The sequence below is a fragment of the Setaria viridis genome, chromosome 9, assembly GCF_005286985.2.
Source record: "Setaria viridis chromosome 9, Setaria_viridis_v4.0, whole genome shotgun sequence".
In the NCBI taxonomy this organism is placed as follows: domain Eukaryota; kingdom Viridiplantae; phylum Streptophyta; class Magnoliopsida; order Poales; family Poaceae; genus Setaria; species Setaria viridis.
The window spans coordinates 10711857-10723338 of NC_048271.2; the positions used below are offsets into that span (position 1 = coordinate 10711857).

The following is an 11482-nucleotide window of genomic DNA, read 5'->3' on the forward strand; positions in this document are numbered from 1 at the left end:
CAATCATGTTGCCCTGCCTGCGTGCAAGCGAAACTCAAGTATTCTCTCGGATGAATCTAATCCTTAGTTCCTTTTGCTCTCGTGAACCTCCAAAGTTCATCCAGGGGTTACGGTGAAAAATCCTATTCGGCCATGACAACACGTTACCTTCGATGCGACGGAGGATTAGCCACGACCGGTCGGCACAACAGGAACAACACAGGCAGGCGGCGTCAGCAGGGGAAAATTGTCAGTCGCAGAGTATTGCGAGTAGACCAGTACAAGTCATCACCGGCCGTCGCACCCACCCAGGGCTCGTGGCGTATCGATCGCCCGCGCTGAAACATCAAACATGGCCCGGTCATGCTGTCCAATCCTCCCCGTTCTTCCCGACCGAGTCACAAATTTACCAACTTGCCGCCGAGCGCCATGCATAGGGGCCGCCGCCGCCGCCGCCGCCGCGCTGGCTCTGTAGCAGGTGGTTGCGGCGGATCCGCGGATGCGACATGCAATGCAAGACGCGACCCGACCCCCCACGGCCCGGCTGCACGGCCCGTACGGCAGTGACGGCGAGCGAGAGGGGGATCTTCTGCTCCTGATTCTTCTACTCTGCGCTGCACCCCCAGCACCAATCAGGCAGCTCGAGGACTGCCTGTCCCTCCCTGCCACGCCGTCCATTCCTGCCGCGTCGCATCGCATCGCATCGCATGGATTATTAATTTATTATTATCCCTCCTCCTCCGGTCAGATCCCGAGCCAAACACACAAGCAAATTTATGGCTACCGCTAGTGCACAGTACACAACAGCATGGCACCTTCCTCTTGTCCTCCGGTGGCGCGTGCGCAGCTACCAGCGAAGAAGGGTTCTGGTGCGCGCACCGACCGCCGGGGTGCTGTACGTAGCGCGGCAGCACGGGTACATGCGTACACGTACACGTACGATGAGATGGATCGCCATAAATCCCCGATCGGTCGCTGTACGTATGCGCAGCTGTAGCCGCAACGTGCACACACGTTGCACGCCTACATCTGCTGCTAGCCTTCGACTGCCACACACTACTGCTAACTTCGATAGCGTTGATTGATTCGTTTCCTAGGAGTAAGTAGTTCAGATCTCGCCACTTGAGCCAGATTAAGGGTGAGCTGATGCTGATCCGACGGATAATAATGAGGTGAACAGCAGTTGTTGTAGTCTGTAGAGACTAGAGAGGCGGAAATAAACAACGACGGCTTCCAACCCGGGCCACGTTGGCCGGCCGGGCTCGCAACGTGAAACGACCACCCCGCCGGCCCGCCCCCGCGCCGCTTGCTGCTACTTGGCTTGCCTGCCCCGCCCACTTTTCCCTTTGCCCGCCTGCCTGCCTTTGTCGCTCTCAGCACGCAGGCACGCACGCAGGCGCAGCGCATTTTTCCCTTGGGGGTCTCCCTCCACCTCCTCTCCTCGATCCCTCCTCCTCCTCCCGTCCCGACCTCCCCCCACCCCGCGCCGACTACCAACCGCATGCGCCATGCAGCCCGGGCCCACCTCGCCGGGCAGGGCCCCGTCTCCCGCGCCCGCGCCGCCGCCGGAGCCCGAGGTGGCGGCGCCCGAGGCCCACGCTGACGACGCCGAGGTCAAGGAGGAGCCCGTGGCCGCGGCGGCGGCTGAGGAGGGGGAGGAGGAGAAGGAGAGGAGGGGCGCCGGCAGGGGGAGGAAGAGGCGGCGCCGCGGCGGGCCCGGTCCCTCCTCGTCCTCTCCCTCCCCCGCCGCGGCGCCGGCGCCCGCGCCCGCGGGGCCGAGGGGGGGCCTCGTCATGGTCAAGCGGGACCTGCTCGCGCGCTGCATGACGTGCCCGCTCTGCCGCCGCCTCCTCCGCGACGCCACCACCATCTCCGAGTGCCTCCACACATGTGAGTCCGTCGTCGCACCTCCTCCCTCCCTCTTTTTGTACGTAAATCGTGAATCGTAACAGCCGGAGCCTAGGATTCGGTTCGTCCGAGCACGTCGGCCGGCCCCGATTTCCACGCGCCCTCGCGCCCCGCGAGGCTCCGGGCCGGACGTGGGGATTTTGACCCGTCGTCGCTGCCTCCGCGACGTGCGCGCGCCGCCCGGCGTCCATCGACCGCGTCACATGGGCTGGGAAGGGACTCTGTTCTCGCGTTCTCTTAACGCTTCACGTCAGTTATACCTCTGTTCATCGCCGTAGGTGACCCCTACGTACACGGGGTCGCGAATTCTGCTTCACGACAATCGCTGCTTCCTGCGCAAAACATTTCGGCTGAGCTACGTGATTCCGTATCACTAGTTTCGCTTCTTTCGTGCTTGCTTGCCTTGGTTGACCAGCTCCTCCTCCTTCAAGTTTAATACTACTACTGTTTCGATGAGATCTTATCTGTTCTCGGGGCATGTGAATGGCAGTTCTTCCTCGTTTCTTTTAGCGTGCGGGCTTTCAACGACTGTAAAACTTCTACCTCATCTTCGGGGAAGCTGCACATGCTTTCTTTTCCTCAACAGTGTTCTTGCATCGACCTACAATATGCACTGCTCAGCCTCGTTAGGCGTGTGAATGTGTGATCTGTGCGAGATGACCGTGCTACGCTCTGCAATGACGGTGTCGTATAGAATGTCTCTGTAATTTGGTCTCTAGGATTTGCCATTGTGGATTTTGGGGTAACTTGTGTTAAAATGGTACTTGTAAAAAGCAGAGGAAGCACAGAAAGTCTGCTATAGCTAGAGGAAGATGGTACCTTATGATTGATTACAAACGTGGATCTTTGGTGGAATGTTGCATGGCTGCTAGAGTTTGATGCCAAACCTGCTTGCTCTGTATTTTCACAGAAATCATCTGAATAATCGTGTCTGGGTTCATCTTACCTAATGCAGTTCGTCTTTAGTTACATCCTGAAACACCTTGAGTATGTGTTACGTGGCTGCTCCCACACTATTGCTAGTTTTGTGATTCCATTTTAATGGACTTTAACACTGAATCACTGATGACTAGTTATACTAGCATAAACTCTGTTTGTCCCTCCTAGTTTTTCTTCTTTCGTGTATTTAACATGCAGGTTTCTGTCCCACCCTTCCCCTAATTGCACAACTCAGTGTACTGTACAATACAGCAGTAAAAGCAGCTGGAACATGTTTTTTTTTAACGAAATAGGACCGGTGGGACCCCTACTGATTAATGTATGTTAATAAGAACAAAAATTACAAGAGAAAAAGTAGAAAGATTACAAAGCCTCTAGCCAGCCAGTTATTGCAGGAAAGGAACTAGCTTTCGCTCTATGGATAACCAGGGCGAATTCATGGAGTGTGAACTTAGCTCTACACCTTTGAACTGTGGGTCAACATTATTGAAGATCCAATCACTCGTTTGAACAGTTGGAGCATGTTCTTAGTGTCATAACATCACTTGCTGTGGAAATAACATCGCTGGTTCCTTCTAATTTCAAAGCTCCTTTTTAAACAAAGTAATTTCAAAGATCTAATCTTTGCATTTGGATACAGTTTGCAGAAAGTGTATATACCAAAATTTCAATGATGAGGAAGTAGAATGCTGCCCAGTATGTAAAATTGATCTTGGCTGCACTCCTACTGAGAAGCTTAGGTATACATGTACTCATGATTCTGTACATTTTATCCCTTTTACTTATTCCTGTAGATCTTAGGGTCAAAATAACTGTATGACAGCACTCAATTTTTTTACTTGCAATGATTAAATTTGCTGGAACCGTAATCATAGTGTGACTTTACTTATGTTTGCATATACATATCCTGGAAGAAATGCAAAAAAGATTCAAATCATTAATCTCATTTATTATCTGACTTCTGCATTCCATATGATACTGATACAGTTTAGATTTTCCCATCCCAAAAATATGGACTTGAATTTGTTTTAGTTCTTCATGTGACCTGTCATCTTATTCAAATTCCGTATTAAATGCATATATGTTGTTGTGATATGTCTAGTTAGTACTTAGTAATATAGTTCATTTCATTATATGGATGTAGTTTGACTTAGACCCCTATTTGGCTTGTATGATTTGAAACAGAAACCCATGCTGCAAATAATACTCTAATATGAAAAATGCTTTATTTTCTTTATTTTCTGTAGTGTCTATTATAGTGTGTTGGTGCCAAAATTTTGCTCTCATTTACCACATAGAGTTGTTGATGTTTCCAGATTTCTTGTCACTATTGCAGCTGATGCAAAGTTCACTAGGATATTGTGAAACTATATGTTACATTTGGCATACAAATGCCCAGGACTAGTTTAATTACTATGTGATAGTACATCCCTTCTTTAGTTGAAAAACAAACAATTTTGTGATTCTGTAGGTATCATATTGCACCACTATATATGCCTTTCTTATACTTTAACTTTTTGGGTTTTATAATCTTCAGAGCTGATCACAGTTTACAAGATGTAAGATCAAAACTTTTTCCATTCAAAAGAAAGAAGATTAAGGCAGAAGAAGTTCCATCTCCTATTTCGCTCCCCACTAAAAGGAAAGAAAGGTCTATCTCTTCACTAGTTGTCAATACACCTAAAGTAAAACCAACAGGCTTGACTGGACGGCGAACAAGAGCAGTTGCCAGGAAAGCTGCAGCTGCTGCTGCTTTGCGTGGCCTTGGTCCAATTGTAGATCCTGTGAAAAAGGAAATTGATAGTTGCGACAGTCATTCTCAGAGTTCAAGTCTGCCTGCTAATTCAAGCAAAGCACCGCAAACAAGAAGACAGGTAAATTACACGCTCCTTATTATCCATATCAGCTGCATCTGATGCTAGTAGCTAGTTACAACAGACCTAGCTGTGAAGTCATGATTTTGCATCTTAAACTTCCAAAAGGTGCAATAGCTAGAGGAATGCACATACTAGAAGTAACTTGATCCTATTGTCTGCAGATACTATCAAATGCGGAGGCATCTAACCACTCCTCCAATAAAGATACTGAGGGTGATAGTAAGGAGTTGGCAGATAAGGCTGAGCTTTGGCAGCCTTTGAATTGTTTAGTAGAAGCTGCGAACAGGACAAAGTCATTTAGGTCAAGTTCACAGAATCCAATTGTTAAGGGAGAGCAACTTAATGGCTCTCCGAGCAGCACATATGCTAGCAAAACAAAGGCAAGGGAGAATCTGCAGAGGTCCAAAATTGAGGATGATAAGAAGGATGTTCCCATGCCAACGATACTGCCAAAAAGGAGAGGTCAAGGTACTGCTCGGAGGAGGAGAGAACTTCAAGCTCCAGCAGCTGCAAAGCCTGATGCTGCAGCTGCACAGAATGAAAAGAAGTTCAGTTCCATATGGTTTTCATTGGTTGCCTCGTTTGACCAGTAAGCATTGCCAATTCGTCACAGAATCCTTTTATCTTAATGTCCAGCAAAGTAAATAGCAACACAGTTCTTTCTGATCTTCTCGTGCTCTAATTAATTTTCAGGCAAGGAGATCCACCTTTACCACAGATACCTTCCCATTATTTGCGAATAAAGTGAGCTCACTTTACTAAGCTTTTGCTTAAGATGCATAAACAGCTTAATTCCCTAATTTTTCTATACTTAACCTTCAGCCAAGTTTTTGTTTATTTATTAGAGTTGACTGTTAGTGGATAAATTCGTGAGAAACAATCACAAAACTCTACAGAAAATTTGGGAACTTTTGTTAGAAGGATAAATAAGAAGATGGGTACTTCCATAGATTGTATGACGAATAAATTTGCATTCATTACCTTCATAGGGACCCTATAGGGAAATTGGGTTACAAAAAAAGAAAGAAAAGAAACTCTCACAGTAAAATGTGCTACCAGCAGCACATTAACAGAAATTGAAGAACATTTTATTCACAAACTTCTATCGATAAGCCTATGGGGCTATATGTAAATGCTGTTTCTAAGGTGGGCTTGAATTTTCAGACTATTCATGTATAGAGGCGGCATGTGCTGATAGTGGAATTAAATTGCTACATTATTTTAAGTTATTTGTAAATGGGAATGGTATGCCTTCAGTAGTACAATAACATAATCAAATTCAGTTCTGTAGTATAACGTGTTTATGCTATTAATAACATGGTATTTGTGTTATTTTGTGAATTGATGTACTGTATCTTGTTAAATCTGATATGCTAATTGTATTACCACAGAGATGGAAATGTACCCGCTTCATCTATCCAAAAGTACCTTATGCAGAAGCTCAGTCTTCCAAGTGAGTCTGAGGTGAGATGAGTCCTGAGTGTCTTGTACTCTTGTGCACTGCTGGCCAATTGCTTGTGTATACTTGATTCTTCTCCTGTTAAAATCTAAGAAATACTTATGCTTGACTGAGATTTGAGTCACCAGTGTCTTTTGACAACCTGGTTGTCAAGGCGAAACAATTGCTCCATCGATCTTATTTTTCAATTTGAACAGTCAATTGTACTAGTCAAAATGTATCCTGTATTAAGGGGCATCATGTGGATAAACTTTTAGTTTGGGAAGTTCAGGGTCTAGATGCTTTAAGGGCTATCTGGGATGATGAAAGAAACTTGAAACATATCAGCTTTCCTTCAAAGTTGTTTTTTTGGTTGTCCCAGATGTAAATCATACATGGAACTGCATATCTTAAGCTGTTCATTGTAATTTCACCTGATGACCTCTTGGCATTTTCACCTTGTAGACATATCCTTCGATTCTTTTAACTGCAACATTACTCTTCTATTCATTTGGGCTTTGTGGAGGACTGCTGTAGGATCAACTAATTATAATTAATAGTCTGAATAGTTCTTAATATATTTCTTACAGGTGGAGATAAAGTGTTGCGAGCAGCCAGTGAACCCTATGCAACCTCTGCGCAATTTAGTAGAGCTGTGGCTGAAGGGAAAAGCGACACAGGCAACTCAGACCATGACTGGCTCCTCCGCGAAAGAGTTTGTAATGGTGCTGACATACGGACGGCCAAAGGCCCCTGGATTGTGAAGGCACCATGCAAAAATTCAACTCATTTTCCCCCTGAGGCAGCCATAGCCAGCCATTTATTGGCCTTTCAAGAGGTCATCGAAGATAAAGTCTCCCTGGCAGCCTCACAATATGCAGTGGGTGGCTCACCCGGGAGAGCCACCCCTTGATGTCACATTCATGTATTCTTTGATGTTATAGTATATGTTGTTCGATTCCTTTATGATGTCTTCTTATTTATTATACATCGATAGTGGTATAGATGGAAAGTGTGATTGATACTTGTAGGTATCATTGATGTTTTGGTTGGACAAAAAATTCTATATAGAGAGAAACTTGTAGCCTTTGCTTGTAAGAGATGAGTAGAGTTGATTGCAAAGTGCCTTTCAGCTGTACCCTGAATTATTATAACACCAAATTGTAGCCCCTGTATTCATTTTTAACCTGTCGATGGTCTAATGTTTGGATCAATTCATAAATAGTTTTCCTTGTTTCTGGAGCTGACGCCGGCCTTGGTTTCACAGACAGTTAGCTGGTACTCTTCGAATTAAAGAATTAAGAATTGACCGTATATGATTCGGGTCGTTTTCGTGTACTCCATCTTTTGCTTTAGTGTTTTCATGCGCTGTACTTACCAACGCTATTATGTGTCTCAACGCTCCTTTCCAGATAATAGTTCTGCCCAACTTGCCCAATTTTCAACGCTTTCGCAGAAGTTTATCATAAGTATTCGGATTAAATGAGTACTAGTAGATTCTTTTTTTTTTAACTTAGGCATGTTTGTTTGCATGCTAATATTGTCACAATTAAAACAAGCATCTCCAACAATCTCCCAATAAATATTTCCCAATAACTAGTTAAATAGGGATATCCTAATATCACTTTCACCGTTATTGGGAGAGTTGCTTTTGCATTCTTCCAATAATCTCCAGTCACAACTCCTCCTTTATTTAGGAAGAGTTGAGGTGAATTAGGTTGTTCCAATATTATTGGGAAAAGAAAAAGGCAAAGGGAGACTGTCGGAGCACTATTTTTTTTATCAACTCTTACAATACGGTAGTTGGATTGGGGAAAGGAAGACTGCTGGAGATGCTCTAAGTGTGTGGCTTGTTACAAAAGTGTAGTCAACAAATTCTTAATCACAAGTGTGACAAAGATAATAAAAAAAAGAGTGCATGACGATTGGAATAGGGAGCTAAGGAAGTTTGGCTTCCTACACATGTAATAGTAAGGCAAACACCAGCCGTAGAACATGTGGCTTGACTAAGCTTAGGCGTGACAATGTTAGACTCAAACCAAACATTCCCACAGAATTAAAGAAGAGAAGGAAAAAACATAGCAGTAAACTAAAATATTCAACTTGGACTCAGACATTCAACATTTTAAAAAGATTGCATGGGCTTGATATCCAACATGTTGGAGATTACATGATATTGCATTACTTTTACATGATTTCTTCTTTTGTGCGGATCTGTTAGGCACTCCTAATTGTAGCACATTCGTTTTCATTTTTTCCCCTTTGTGTTCAGGGACAGAGTTAGGATGAAATAATTGGGGGTGGAGCATTAGCAAGATCTTAAGGGGGGCGTTTTCTTCCCGTGTCTTATTTTTAGCACGTGTCACATCAAATGTTTAGATACTAATTAGGAGTAGTAAACGTAGACTATTTACAAAACCAATTATATAAGTGGAATCTAAACGGCGAGATGAATCTATTAAGCCTAATTAAGCCTAATTAATTCATCATTAGCAAATATTTACTGTAGCAACACATTGTCAAATCATGGACTAATTAGGCTTAATAGATTCGTCTCGCCGTTTAGATTCGTCTTATGTAATAGGTTTTGTAAATAGTCTACGTTTAATACTCCTAATTAGTATCTAAACATTCGATGTGACGGGTGCTAAAGTTTAGCAACAGCCCTAAGTATCCAGGCACGCCCTCCCCTCGGCGCTCCTATGAGGGGCGACCCGAGGTGCACCCCACCCAGCAGCCCGTAGATCCCCGTAGGTTTTGTAAATAGTCTACGTTTAATACTCCTAATTAGTATCTAAACATTCGATGTGACGGGTGCTAAAGTTTAGCAACAGCCCTAAGTATCCAGGCACGCCCTCCCCTCGGCGCTCCTATGAGGGGCGACCCGAGGTGCACCCCACCCAGCAGCCCGTAGATCCCCGCCGGCCGTTCCTCAGCCCGTAGATCCCCGCCGGCCGTTCCTCGCGGGCTGCAGCCGGCCGGCAGCGGTGGCGGCGACCAGTGGCGGGACCAAGCGGCTCCCGTCGCATCTTCTTCCTCCCTCTGCATCCTTACCTGTGTCTCCTCTCCATCCATGGTGCTCGCCGGCGTTGAGGGACTGGTGGTGCAGCTGCCGGGCTGGCCGCCGGATCTACCCCTTGCCTGCATGGATCTGCACGTCGGTGGGTAGGAGTGCTCGCTGCAATGCTCCGCGTGCGGTTCGGGCCAGCGCGGTGGCAGGGGCAGCTGGACCTGCTCGTCGGGGTTCGCTCTCGTCATCTCGCACGGAGACAACGCGGGTGAACCAGCGGCCCCCACCGTGAGGGCCGCCGGCGGTGGATCCGCAATCCGCTGCAACCGCATCTGGTCTCCCATGGCCGGCTGGCCGGTTTCCTTCCGGATCTGCGCTGGGCCCCTAGGGGAGCGATGGTGCGCGACTGCGCCGACGTGCGGCCATACATGGCTGTGCTGGCCACGTGCAGCTTCGGCGTTCCCACCAGTGGACAAGGTGCCAATTGGTGCAGATCCGAAGAAGTCGTGCTTGGGGAGGAGGGCCGGTAACTACGGCCACAATTGTTGTGCATGCAACGTATGCTCAAGAACTCGTCGGGCGGCGGGTATGGAATGGGACTCACTTCGTCGACGTTGGGCCTTACGCGCTTCTGCCTCCAGCGATTGGCATGGGACGCGTCTCATCGACTCTTAGGGCTGTGTTGTGGTGGGCTAGGATGCGCCGGCGAAAATCATGGCGACGACGCTTTTGGGCGTCGTTTTCCTTCTTGGAGGCGCCACCCCGAACCCCACTCCATCACTAGATTTCCATGTGAAAACTTTGTCCCAGTGGACAACGACGGCGGCGATTATCGTCATGCGTCCTTTTGGAGACTTTTTGAGTGGTGATGCATTTCATGCGGGTAATGTGGGGTTGTCCAACTCGGATTCTTCAACAATTACTAGTATTTTGCTTATCCCCATTGCTCCAGAGTGGAAGTGTGGATGTCTTTGCTGTGATCTTGTTTTGGTGGTCAGAGCATCAGTTAGCAGATGAAATTGTTACTCTTCCCCATGAGTAGATTTGACTCATGCTTCAGTTCCGCTTTCACCTGATGTGGAGAAGTTGGTTCATTTGGAGGCAACTTTACGAAACATGCTACGAATGGAGATTACTAGAGTAGCTTGCTGGAGATTTTGAGTCTCTTCTTTTACTTTTATTTTGTTACTTGTCTTAGATACATAATCTGATGTAGCCAAACATGTTCACTTGGAACATATATTTTTCTTCGTAATACTTGTGGTCTGATGCATTCTCGAAAGAGAATGTTTGAAGTTGGAATTTTATCTTCCATTATCTAAAAAAAGCAAGATCTTAACTATAATCTTCACCTTACGTGTATTCGATGAGTTGTTCGGGGGAGGGGGGGGGGGGGGGGGGTGTCATGGCCCCTACTAGGCGCCCCTTCTCCCGTCTCTGTTTGTGCTCGTTGCAACGAAGCTTGTTCGTATCTTATTGCTATCCAACATCCTGGAGATTACATGATATTACATTGCTGTTTTGTATGTGATTTCTTCTTTTGTGCGGATCCTTTAGGTCCATTCTAATCGCTATACATTCATTCTTTTATTTCTTTTTTCCCTTGTGTTAGGGACGCAGTCAGGATAAAACAATTAGGGTGGGGTACTAGCAAAATCTTAAGTATAATCTTCCGTCGACCTGTTGAATTTATAAACGTTCATTGGGGGGCATGGCCCCTACTAGGCACCTATCCCCGTCCGTACTCGTTGCTACAAAATGTGTTCCGTACCTTACTTATTGTCAATTCTTTAATACAATGACATAGCCATTTTCTCCGGAGGTTTGAATAGCCGATGGATTTACATTCCAGATATACTTTCCCATCCCTTATTAACATTTTAATTTGATTTTCACAACTTCTAGCCTAGTGGTTAGAGCACCTGAGTACACCCAAGCACCCAGCAGGTCCGGCAAATTAAAAGGATCTGGAATAAAAAATTATACAAAAGATAGGTAGGAGCTTCCCTGCTGACTTCGGTCAAAAAAATATTTTAATTTCAATTTGATTTTAGTGGCAAATAATCCAAAATCCAATATACATATACTTTATTTTATTTATTGGTTATTTAGCTTTTTTCTAACGGCAAGTAAGCAAAGTGTTATATGATATTTTTGTAGCCGTATCTCATTTCTCATGACGCCAAGTTTGGAGTATTTTGCAATTATCAAAACAGTTTTTGTTATTAATCTAAAAGCAAATTTTTAGTTGAATCTAAAATATTTTAAAGTGGAATCTGAAAAGTAATTTAAATTTCTCGTCCTACTACTAATTTATCTCGAGTCACTTTC

General features: G+C 45.5%; 1 protein-coding gene across 1 annotated transcript; it reads left to right on the forward strand.

The window, feature by feature from the left end:
- The first annotated feature begins 1350 nt into the window (after positions 1 to 1350).
- Positions 1351 to 7363, forward strand: LOC117839827 (E3 ubiquitin protein ligase DRIP2). Its single transcript, XM_034720255.2, has 7 exons — positions 1351 to 1869; positions 3467 to 3566; positions 4364 to 4700; positions 4865 to 5292; positions 5397 to 5447; positions 6095 to 6167; positions 6732 to 7363. The coding sequence occupies exons 1-7, from the start codon at positions 1488 to 1490 to the stop codon at positions 6903 to 6905; spliced, it is 1545 nt and encodes a 514-aa protein (XP_034576146.1). The 5' UTR covers positions 1351 to 1487; the 3' UTR covers positions 6906 to 7363.
- Positions 7364 to 11482: the final 4119 nt, after the last annotated feature.